General features: G+C 47.8%; 1 protein-coding gene across 5 annotated transcripts; it reads left to right on the top strand.

The window, feature by feature from the left end:
• The first annotated feature begins 2160 nt into the window (after positions 1-2160).
• On the top strand, positions 2161-11154 carry Kdf1 (keratinocyte differentiation factor 1). Of its 5 annotated transcripts, XM_063235847.1 has the most exons (5): positions 2266-2323; positions 5879-6035; positions 8298-9362; positions 10012-10086; positions 10603-11154. In XM_063235847.1, the coding sequence occupies exons 3-5, from the start codon at positions 8330-8332 to the stop codon at positions 10683-10685; spliced, it is 1191 nt and encodes a 396-aa protein (XP_063091917.1). In that variant the 5' UTR covers positions 2266-2323; positions 5879-6035; positions 8298-8329; the 3' UTR covers positions 10686-11154. The 5 variants fall into 5 exon arrangements, with proteins under 5 accessions (XP_063091919.1, XP_003471337.1, XP_063091917.1 ...); XM_063235849.1 differs by lacking the exons at positions 2266-2323; positions 5879-6035 and adding an exon at positions 2161-2263; XM_003471289.3 differs by lacking the exon at positions 5879-6035 and having other exon boundaries at positions 2264-2323.
• Positions 11155-12269: the final 1115 nt, after the last annotated feature.

Genomic DNA, 12269 nt, shown 5'->3' with positions numbered 1-12269 from the left:
CTTCCGTCATCATATTCTTGTTTGGTTTTGTTTGTTTGCTTTTTCATTTGTTTGTTTTGCAGTACCAGGGATTGAACTCACGACCTCACGCTTGCCAGGCAGGCCCTTGTGCTGCTGAGCTAAATCCCTAGCCCTGTTTGTTTTTGAGACAGGATCTTGATATGTTGTTCAGGCTGGCTTTGTATTCACTATATAGTTCAGGTTGGCCTCAAACTCATAGTGATCCTTCTGCCTCAGCCTCCTATGTGCTGGGATTATAGGCGTGTGTCACCACGTACTGCAGTATCTTGAGTTTTTAAAGAAAAGCAGTGAATAAATCAGTAGGGAAAATTTTAAATAAGACTATAACTTCACAATTTTATCTACCTTGAATTCTTTGAAAGTGACAAAGTGAATTATTTAGCACTAGAGCAAAAATTTCTATTTTTAATTCATTATTTGTTATAAAATGAAAGCCTTGGGGCTGGGGATTTAGCTCAGCAGCATAAGCACCTGCCTTGCAAGCAGGCGGTCGTGAGCTCAATCCTTGGTACGGATAAAAATGAAAAAGACAAAAAAAAAAAAAATGAAAGCCTTACAATCTACCATCCAACCCAAGGATGCTAGAAATCAGGTCTACCCACGTGTTCTTCTGCTGTCCCTGCCTCTTCTCTTATCCTGTCACCAAGTAGTCATTATCCTAAACTTTGTGTCCCTCATTCCCTTGCTCGTTTCTTTTTTTTTTCCCCACATGTAAATTGGGCTGTAATTTTTTTTTCATTTTGAGACAGACTCTCATTCAGTGTCTTAGTTCCCCAGGTCAGGCTCAAACTTGTGATCCTACTGCCTCAGCCTTCCAGAATGCTGGAATTACAGGAATAGTCTACCACAAGCAGCGTGTTCTGCGTTCATTTTCTTCTATTGTACAATTATTCCTTTGCCTGTATTTCCACATTATCTCCCATCAGAGGCAATCAAATGTTTCCGGTTCAGGGCTACGGTAAACATGAGTCTCCTAATATTGTGTACATCTTGCCTGGCATACGACTGCAGAAATTCTTTTGGCTGTGCCTTTGGAACAGACCTCCTGGGTCTGAGAGTACCCGGATGCACACATGCACACAGTGGGACTCATTTGCCGCCCTCCAGAGGAGAATGCGCTGTGCTACCAGCCGCAACAGGATGAGTTACAGTGGAAAGGGATGCCACAGGGTCTTTGGTGGAAAGTACATCTATCCCAAATTCACCCCACTGATCTCTGATCTCTTCCCACATCCCTTGTTTTTGTTTTTCATATCAGGGATTGAACTTAGCACCATTTAAGGAGAGTGCCCCTCTCAAAAGTCAAACCACTTGTGCTTGAGCCTGAGCAATGTCCCCTCTGGAATCTTTCGTTTCCACATCAGCAAAATGGGAATGGTAATACCGGACTCATCTCACAGATTAGTGGAAGGTTTAGATAACACTGTGCAAGTAAGGTGCTCCCTAAATCACTCATTTGTTGGTCCTGCTGTTGTTACCGTTATTCTGGGAAGCAAGAACCCAAGGTAATCTAAGCTCTCACTTCTTTTCACCTAATAGTGTTGGCTTTTGCCATGATTTCCTGGAGATGTAGAGATCATGGCCCATATTGGCTTCCTCCAGGATGTGTGTTCAGGGCTGCACTGCCTGGCCCGCCTTCCCTGCGCAACTGTGCATCACCAGAGCTGAGGTACTTGTCTTTATTTTACTTAATTTTTGGTACCTGGAATCAAACTTAGGACTTTGCACTTGTGAGGCAGGTTCTCATGCTGCTGAGTTATATCTCCATAGGTACTTGTCTTTGTAGATTTTCCAGAACAAATCAGAAGGTGAACTGATCACCAGGCTGAGAACTAAGACCACCAGGTCTGCTTCCCAGAAATGGAAGAAATGAGAACCTAGTTATGCCTTCAATGGCAGCTATTTGGGGAGTTCCTTTATGTGCCAGGTACTGTGCCAGGCGCTGGGAATATGGGAGACCTGCCCTTTGAGCTGGAGCCGGAAGGCCTGGCAGGCGCTCAGATACTGCTAGGACATTAGCCCACTAAACAGAAGGCCAGCCTGAGACCGCGGCCTATCTGTCCCTCGCCGCCAGACCTCGCTCACCTAGGCCAGGCCCAGAGCGCCCGGCCAAGACCCACGCCCAGGGCGCGGGGGCGGGGCCACAGCCCAGGTGCGAGCGGTGGAGCTTCGCGGAGACAGGAAATGTGTCCCCAGCGGCGGCCCGTGGAGCGCTCCCGCGAGACGCGCACCTGCGCTCCAGGTGAGCGGGGAAAGGGGCGGGGGAAGGGTTGAGCCGGAGGCGGCTCACCTGGCGGGACAGGTAAGCTTCGCGCGGGCCGGAGAGGACGCGAACTAGGGTGGCGCCAGTGTGGGGAGCCCCTCGAAGCTTTGTCTGGACAGGGGAGGGTCCCAGGCCCGGTTCCTCAAAGGCCACCCACCCACTTCCGGGGTGCGCGGGCCCGGCCCGGGAGCGGCCTGGGCGGGCGCCCGAGCTGGGCGGGCAGTGTGGGGCGAGCGGGCCATGCCCGCCCCTAGAGCTGCAGGGCCGGGGCCAGGAGCCGTGCTCGCCCGGGCGGGGAGCAGTGCCCACTCCGGGGAACGATGTCAGGACCCAGGAGCGGGCGGAGGCCCTGCCGCTGGTTAGGGTGGTGCTCCCCCTGAGGGTAGTGCTGGTGTGGAGGCTGCGCTAGTCCTGAGGGCCGTACTGACGTCTGGTTTTCCCATGTATCCGGGATTAGGTGCCTGTGGATGACAGGGTCGGGCGGCGCTCCTGAGGAAGGATGAGTGCGCTGCAGCCGACCGTCAGCCCATGAGCCAGGCTGCACCTCCTGGACGGGTGTTAGAGACTTGGCTGGGAACAGGGGTGGGGCAGATATACTGCTGTTGCCGGCCTGCTCTGGGGACCCTGGGAGGAAGGATCTGTACAGAGACAGACTTCTGAGCATATGTGTTTACAGGGCTAAGGAGAAAAGGCGAGCAACAGTGAAAAGGCGGGGGGGGGGGGCGGGGGACACGGACTGAGACCACCAGACCCTGTGGTACTTTTAAAAACATTTTTTGGAGCTATATGTTCACTGTGTAAATCAGGCTTGCCTTGAACTTACTGTGTATCCCAGAATGGCCCCAAACTTGCATCAGTCCTTCTGCCTCAGCCTCCCGAGTGTTGGGATTACAGGCGTGTGTCACTACGTCCAGCCAGAGCTCCAGATCCTTAATATGTAAAGTGGATATGTAACATTTATTCATAGGGCAATTGTGAGGGTTAAATAATGTGAAAGTCTTCGTGGATTCAAGCTTGTTTCTTGCCCATTCATGGTTGTGTCCTCAACGTTTAGTAGTGTGGAGCCCATCAATAAATACATTGGATGAATTTAATAGTAATGAGTCCTAAAGTCTTGGAGGTGAGAAAGAAGACAGTGACCTAGCCCATAGTCACTGACTATTGATGCACTTCAGAGTTCAGTGTGGTTGAACTGTATAGACGCTCCCACCCAAAGGTGTGAAAGACTGGTCTCACTGCAGGCCCTCCCTGGGTATAAGCTTGTCCATACTGCCGGCAGCTTTGACTGCTCTTTTGCTTTCAAGAAACACATGGGATGGAGTAGGGAGAAGACTCTTCTTTTGAGTGCTTAGATAGTGAAGAGTCCAGGGCCAGATAATTGAGTACAAATAGAAGTGTGGCTTCAGATAATTTATTTAACCTCTTATTGCTTCAGCATGGTGATTACAGTACTACAAAAGGGTGGTGAGAATTAATTGGCTTATTACAGACCGAGCACTTAGAAGAATGGAGCTATCAGTGATCACTTTAGTGTGCAAAATCCTGTAGTTAAGAAATTTTGTTTATGACTGTATCCACAGAGTTTAGAACTGTGTTTGGCACAAAGTAGGCCCGTAGTAAATTTTTTGTTGTTGAGATATGATCTGAGTTGTTGAAGCTGTGCTCAAACTAGGGACTCTCCTGCTTCAGCCTTCCAGAGTGCTGATGCTCAGCCCCTCAGTAAGTATTTAAGTGAATGAATGAATCTATATGTAGTCCTACACTGCTGAAGCAAATGAAAAGAGTTGTAATCATATCCTTCCAGGTCCTGCATATTCCAATTTCAGTGTGCACACTTCGGGTTTCACATACCCTCTCCTCCAAGACTGTTGGTCAGTTTGGGCCTAAGTCCTTTTTTTTTTCTTTTTCTTTTTTGTACCAGGAATTGAATTCACAACCTTGTGCTTGCCAGGCAGGTACTTATGCCGCCGAGCTAACTCCCCAGCCCATCCTTTTTCTTTCTACCCAATGGCCCTGGTTTTTTTTTTTGTTGTTGTTTGTTTTTTATTGGTACCAGAGATCGAACTCATGACCTGCCTGATTGCAAGGCAGGTGCTTATGCCGCTGAGCTAAATCCCCAGCCCTAATGGCCCTGGTTTTATCCTGAGGTTACATAGAAAGCTTTCATCTGAAATATCTCCTCTTCCAGACCGAAGCAGTAGGGAAGCCAATACAGGCCCTGCCCCTCAGCCATGGTCCTTAGGTAGATAGGCTTATCCTGGCACACTGGGTACAAGGCTGAGCCAGCCCACAGAGTCCAGCAGAAGGCTGTGTAGACAGGGGCTGCCATCTGATTAGGGGTTCTCGAGGTCCTTGAAGGAGTTGTGCGTGAGGTCAGAGGAGTGGTTTGAAGAATTTCAGGTTCTCTACTTGCACATAGTTTAGTTTTTTGTTGGTTTGGTTGGTTTTGTGATACTGGGGACTAAACTCAGGGAGCACTGAGCTACATCCTCAGTCCTTTTTATTTTGAGACAATGTCTTGCTAAGTTGCCCAGGCTGGCCTGGAAGTTGCAATCTTCCTGCCTCACTCAGCCTTCTGAGTGGCTGGTGCAATAGGTACATGCAACTACATTCAACTGCTTCTAGATATTTATTGGTTAGTTTGAAAATTTGAAATTTGGTTGCAGACACAATAATCCTTTACTTCTCAGTGCCTTGATTTGTATTTTCTAAGAATAAGAACACTCTTAAATGATTATAGTAAGCAAATTCAGATTTAATATAATTATTATTATTATTATTATACAATACACAGTCTATTTTCTAATTTTGCTGATTATCCAGTTTCTAATTTTCCTGTAATCCCTGATCCTGTCCCAGGTAATACTATAGTTAGTTGTCATGTTTCAAACTGGACTTATCTGATGTTTCCTTATGATTACATTCAGCTTATGCATTTTTGGCAAGAATACATCAAAGTGCTGTTGTAATCTTAGCGCATGGCATCAGGAGGTACTTGTCCTTTCACCCCATTACTACTAATATTAACTTTGATTAAAGTGGTGCCTACTGGAAGATTTGTGGGGTTTTTTGTTTTTGTTTTTGTTTTCAGTTTTCACTGGCTGCCACAAGTAGAAAATATTGGAGCTGGCCAGAATGGGAGAATTGGGCTATTTGAATGAGAGAGGATTGTGATGCCACTTGGGGAGATGGCATTGTTTTGCCCAAGGCACGTAGTTTATAAGAGTTAGAACTGGAACTAGAGTACAGATAACTTGGTGCCCAGCCCTGTTCCTCATGCATCAGTAGTTCTTAGGACACTGGTGTCATTAAGTCAGAGATAAAAGGACACAGAGTCAGTATCTCAGAAAAGACAAACTAGGGACAGTTACTGATTAAGGACCCTCCCAAATACACCACTGCAAAACCTTCCCTGACTCTCAGGCACTTATTTACTCCCATAATGCGTTTAATATCTTGTATATCCTACCTGTTCCATTGTTGTTGAAGTGTTGCTGTGAATAGAATCCTAGGCCTCACATATGAAAGGCAAGTGCTATATCCAATCCAACATGATCCATCTCACAAACTTTTCTTTTTCTTTCTTCTTTGCAGGATTCAGGGTTGCACCCAAGGCCTTCACACTGATCTACAACTACAGTCCTTTTTTGTTTTGTTTTTGAGGCAGGATCTCATTCATGCTCTAAGTTGCTCAGGCTGGACTTGAACTTGCTATCCTCCTCTTTCATCTCCCCGAGTGCAAGGATTACAGGCATGTACCAACACAGCCAGCTCATCCTATAAGACTCTTTGTTTGTTTTGTTAATTCTTTTTCTTTTAAAGACAGTCTTACTATATAGTTTAGGCTGGCCTTGAACTCACTGTGTAGTCATGTAGTCCAAGCTGCCCTCAAACTTGCATCAACACCTTTGCCTCACCCTCCCAAATGCTGAGATTATAGGCTTGTATCACCACACTGGTATCTATTAGCTTTTAATTTTAAACATCTGTTTTTCCTATAAAACTATGTAAATTGAGAACCGGCTCTGTACTTCATCTTTGGTTCTAAAGCAACTGACATACAGCCTCAGTTTTGTTGTCTAATCAAAAGGAAGCAAAACTGCTTGGCATTAAGTGTTTTGGGAGGACGAATCTGGTCAGACTGAAGAGGACCATTCCATATCTGACCTGAGGGATAAAGGAAGGAAAGTGGCAATGGTCAATTCCATAGCAGGTCAGAGAGAAAGGCATTTACTGTGTAGTGTCAGAGGTTCTGCACTGAGCTTACCAACAGCAGAAAGAAGCCAGAGAGATCATTTTTAACAAGTGAGATCCTAAATCTTTTTTTTTGGTAAAATGTACATTAAAAGTACCATTTTTGCTTTGCATAGTGGTACATGCCGGTGATTCCAGCTACTTGGGAGGCTGAGGCGAAAGAATTGCAAGTTTAAGCCCAACTGTTTGGGCAGTTAAGCAGGATCCTGTTGCAAAATAAAAAGAGAGAGTGCCAAGATGTAGTTCAGTAGTAGAGCCCCCCTGGTTTCAATCCCCAGTACTACTGAGGAAAAAAAAGAGACTATGTTAGGGGTTAGATAGTGTAGCTTAGTGTAGCTTACAGCACATACCTGGCACACACACAAAATTGAATCTTCAGCACCATTTTTTTAAAAAAAGTGGAAAATTCTTAGCCGGGCATGGTGGCTCATGCCTGTAATCCCAGCATTCGGGAGGCTAAGGTGGGAGGATCGTTGCAAGTTCGAGACCAGCCTGGGCTACACAGTGAGCTCAAGGCCAGCCTGAACTGCATAGTGAGACCTCGTCTCAAAAAAGACCAAAAAAAAAAAGGTGGAAAATTCTCATTTTAATCTTTTTGTAAAACCATCTATAAGTGTATAGTTCTATGGTAATAAAAAACATTCACACACCATCACCCATTCCCAGAATTTTTTCATCTTTCCCGGCAGAAATTCTCCATTCATTGAACACTAATTCACCATTGCCCTCTTCCCTCAGGCTCTAGGAACCACAGTTCTACTTTCTATCCCTATGAATCTGACTGTTCTAGATTTTTTTTTTTTAATTTTTATTTTTTGGTACCAGGGATAGAATTCATGACCTTGTGCTTGCCAGGGAAGCACTTAAGCCATTGAACTAAATTCCCAGTTAGATATCTCATATAAAAGAATATGTTTGTTCTTGTCTTATCATAATATCTTCAAAGTTCATACATGTTGTAGCATATATCAGAACTCCATTCCTTTTTATGGCTGAATAATATTCCACTGTATGGATATACCACACATTGAGTCATTCATCTGTTGTTGGATACTTTTGTTATCACTTTGCGTTTACTATAAATAATGTGAAGGATTGTACAAATACTTCTTCAAGTCTCTTCAGATCTTTGAGTATACATCCAGAAGCAGAATTGCTAAATCATATAATTCTACAATTTAATTTTTTTTCTAACAATGTTGGGGATTAAACCCAGGGTCTCACAAAGGCTAAGTAAACAGTCTACCACTGAGCTACATCTTCAGCCTTTTATTTTTTATTTTAAGGTAGGACTCTCAAAGCTATAAAGGTTGAACTTAAACTTTCGATCCTCCTGCTTCAGCTTCCCAGAGTGCTGGTGTTACAGGCTTGTGCCACTACACCTGGCTAAATTTTTGAGGAGTTGCCACAGTTTTCCACAGTAGCTGTACCATTTTATATTCTCACCAACAATGTACAAGGGTTCTAATTTTCTCATTAACACTTGTTATTTTCTGGGTTTCTTCCTCTTCTCCTTTTCCTTCCCCTTCGCCTTCTTCTTCAGTAACAGTCATTCAGTGGGTGTGAAGTTCCAGGAAATTTTAATATCATAGACCACAGAGAGAAGTTTCACTTTGGAGAGAAGAGCACAGCAGAGGAGGGTATATGGGCATCCTTGACCCATCCATATCACAGGCCTCTGAGAAGCCAGAAGTCTGAAGCACTTTGGGTCAACTCAGCAGCTTGTCCCTGATCTGTGGTCCTGGCTTCTCCCCTGCAGGTGCCTGGCTGCAGCAAATCATGCAGTGAGCCATGCCCCGACCAGGACAGCCTCGCCCATCATCTGGGCCGGCTCGCTTAGGACCCTGGGAGCAGCCAACAGAACTATGCCTGGAGACCTATGATGACCCACCCCAGCCTCCACCAGGCCGACGGACCCGTAGACCAGACCCTAAGGACCCTGGACACCATGGGCCAGAGAGCATTACCTTTATCTCTGGCTCTGCCGAGCCAGCCACCGAACGCCCTGCCTGCTGCCTGCTGTGGCGGCCCTGGGGGTGGGACTGGTGCCGGGCTGCCTTCTGCTTCCGCCGCTGCTGGGATTGCCTCCAGCGCTGTGGGGCCTGTGTGCGGGGCGGCAGCTCCTGTTTGTCTGCTGAGGACTCCGTTGAAGGGGCTGGTGAAGCTAACTGGGCCAAGGAGCACAATGGGGTACCCCCCAGCCCTGATCGTGTACCCCCCAGGGATGGCCAGCGGCTCAAGTCTGCCATGGGAAGTAGCTTTAGCTACCCTGACGTCAAGCTCAAAGGCATCCCTGTGTACCCTTACCGCAGCACCACCTCCCCAACTCTTGATGCGGACTCCTGCTATAAGGAGCCACTGGCTGAGCCCCCTCCTATGCGCCACAGCCTGCCTAGCACTCTTCCCAGCAGTCCCCGTGGCTCCGAGGAGTACTACTCTTTCCATGAGTCGGACCTGGACCTGCCTGAGATAGGCAGTGGCTCCATGTCAAGCCGGGAGATTGATGTGCTCATTTTCAAGAAACTGACTGAGCTGTTCAGTGTCCACCAGATTGATGAGCTGGCCAAGTGCACATCAGACACTGTGTTCCTGGAGAAGACCAGTAAGATCTCAGACCTGATCAATAGCATCACACAGGACTACCACCTGGATGAGCAGGATGCTGAGGGCCGCCTGGTTCGAGGCATCATTCGCATCAGTACCCGGAAGAGTCGCAATCGTCCACAGACCTCAGAGGGGCGTTCAGCCCGGGCTACTGCCCCTACTGCTGCTGCTCCAGACAGTGGCCATGAGACCATGGTGGGCTCAGGTCTCAGCCAAGATGGTAGGTGGGGCCAGAGGGTACAGTCGGGGAGGCTCTGGCCTGGGTGGTACTCTCCTAGCCAGCCTGTGCTCTTCCCCTCCACTCCTGTGCAGCACTCACTCCACCTCCCTCTGACCCTCCCCAGTGAGGCTGAACAGGACAAAGGAGCATGCAGACCCTGGAGGCTCTCTGGCCACTGCTATTCCCAGAAAGGATAAAGTTCTCTCCAGGTCATCAAGCTCACCTAACAGGTTCCTTTTCTTTCCTGTTACCACCTGCCAGAGTTGCTTCCAGACCTAGCCTGAGTAATAAGACCCAGGACCCTTATGAATTTGGACTTTTGACTTGGCTGACATAACCAAATCCCTACCTACTACACACATGTGTACACGGTCACTAGAGTGAGCACATGCCCGCAGAGTTTATTCTTTTTTTTTTTTTTTTTTATCGGTACCAGGGATCGAACTCATGATTGCCTGCTTGCAAGGCAGGCGCTTATGCCGCTGAGCTAAATCCCCAGCCCCCCAGAGTTTATTCTTGTGTAAGCATTATTTCTTTAGCCCTGCCCAGAGTGAGTGGCCCTTCCCTCATTGGATCTCAAGCAGAACTAGGGGTGGAATTGAAAGGATGTGATAATGACTGCTCCCCTCTCATGTCCCCTCTCCCCCAGAACTGACAGTGCAGATCTCCCAGGAGACGACAGCAGATGCCATCGCCAGGAAGCTGAGGCCGTATGGAGCCCCAGGTGTGGTCCTGACCTGATGAGGAGTGCAAGGGGTGGGAGACTACCCTAGGGCCCCCTGTACATGCTCCTGCCAGCTGCTGCTTGGGGTGGGTGAGAAAGGGATCAGAAAGGTGTGAAAGGCTTGAACAGCCACAGATCCATTCCACTGCTGTAACTGGCTTGAAGCAAGGGGCAGGCGTCCAGATACATGAACTAGAAGTGACCCAACCACAATCTCTAAGGTGGGTCTCTGAGAAGCAAAGTGAAGTAGAGGTCATCCAATCTGTTGCTGCAAAAGGGCTTGGTTTCTACTACTCTCTTCTGTGCCTTCTCACCACCACCCTGGGAACAGGATCATTACCCTTTTACATAGGAGGGAGGCGGGGGTCAAAGGTCAAAACACTGAATGGGTCTCCCAGGCAGGATACTGACCACATTCAAGCCCCGCTCTATTCCTTCTCAGCAGGTTTCTTCCTAGCAGTGGGCCCTGGATGAGCTCCTTCCCTTCTCTGAGTCTTTGCTTCCTCCCCATACCAGGGTACCCAGCCAGCCACGACTCATCTTTCCAGGGCACCGACACGGACTCATCAGGGGCACCCCTGCTCCAGGTGTACTGCTAATCCCTGCTGGGCTCAGCAGCCCCAACCCCTCCTGGGAGAAGCATGGCCTACAGAATAGAGGGACCAGGATCCCTTTGGGAAAGGCTGGACCATAAGCAGTACCCACCCTGCTGCTCCTGTCCTGGCTGACTGGTTTTTGGACCAATGCATTTCACAGGGTCACAGTGCCCATATCCCCTGCCTTCCCAGCGGCTTGACCCCCTGCCCAAGCCTATTCCTTCCTGTGGCCTGATCAAGGATATAAGGACTTGGGAAGTACTCACTGCATTGAATCCTGACTCCATCCCAAACATGAAACGTTTAAAGGAAGTTTAAACGGACTGGGTTGGGGTGGGCAGGGTCTCTGCATAGTGTTCTGTGGATAGTACCCACTCAACAAGTTCTATTGAGTGGTCTGTTGTGGTTCCTAATGTACATGTTAACATGACAGTGCTTAAAAGTTCAAAGATAACAGATGCCTGCCTGATCATCTAGGCTACAACATAGTCCTTTATGTCCCATTTGCCTTAACTGCTGCTCAGAGCTGGAGACAGGACCTAGATAGCCAGAGGGGCTCAGTGTTGTAGATAAAGCAGGAGCAACACTACCTATCACAGGTTCACTGCACGTTCTAGAAGACAAAGGGCCAAGAAAGGCCTAGACTGAGGAAGGTTTGGCAAGTGGTTTTTGTCACTGCAGAGGTTCTTCCAGGGAGGCTTGTCTAGACTGCTTCTGCTGAACACTAGCCTATTTGTAGCCTTTTGTCAAGTCTCCCCAAAATCCTGGCTGTTTGTCAGCCACTGCCTCCTTCCAGCTATTGCTCTCCAGAGCACCATCATTTTTAGTTATCTGGGTCTCTCCAATAACTAGACGGGGAGTCGGAGGCTCAGATTAGTCACACGGTTAGTGGAGTCATTTAGCTGGTAACTGGCTCAAGATCTTGAAGCTGACCTCCTTGGGGCAGCCCCCAGCTACATACCTCACACAGGCATGTCTGTTACTCCTTTCTTAGTCTGGGGTGGGCACGTCAGCCCACCCTCAACTGAAAATAAGCTGTAAGATTATTAGAAATTCCCCTCCCTCATCCTCTACTTGCAGCCCTGTCTTTTCTTGTTTTGGTGGGGGGTGCTGAGGTAAGATCTTAACTATATAGCTCAGATTGGCTTAGAACTCAAAAATTCCTCCTGCCTCAGTTTTCATTTCCTGAGTGCTAAGATTACAGATGGGTACCCTATAGTAGGTTTTTGGTTTTTAGAGATTTAACTGTTTTAACTCAGGGACCAAAGCCTTTTTCACACCACCACCACTATGGGCATGCTTCAGAAGGCAACCACTAGACAAACTGTCATTCAGTTTCTTTCTTGTCTTGAGACGGGGTGTCTTGTTATGTAGTTCAGGCTGGTCTTGAGCTCACTTTGAAGCCCAGGCTGGTCTCAGACTGGCAACCTTAGCCTCCAGAGTGCTGGGATTACAGGTGTGCGCCACCACCCCTGGCTATTGCCTTAACTGTTTCTTACTAGTGGCATAGGATGGTGCCCTGGGGCCATGACCACAGGAACCAGTTTAAGTTCCAGCAATCTAACTGGTCACTCATCCAGGTCAAGG

Source organism: Cavia porcellus, unplaced genomic scaffold (assembly GCF_034190915.1).
Source record: "Cavia porcellus strain 051 isolate PalLab524CR breed Dunkin Hartley unplaced genomic scaffold, mCavPor4.1 scaffold_25, whole genome shotgun sequence".
Classification (NCBI taxonomy): Eukaryota; Metazoa; Chordata; class Mammalia; order Rodentia; family Caviidae; genus Cavia; species Cavia porcellus.
Note: the sequence above shows the minus strand (reverse complement) of the source record. Positions and strands in the feature narration are given on the sequence as shown.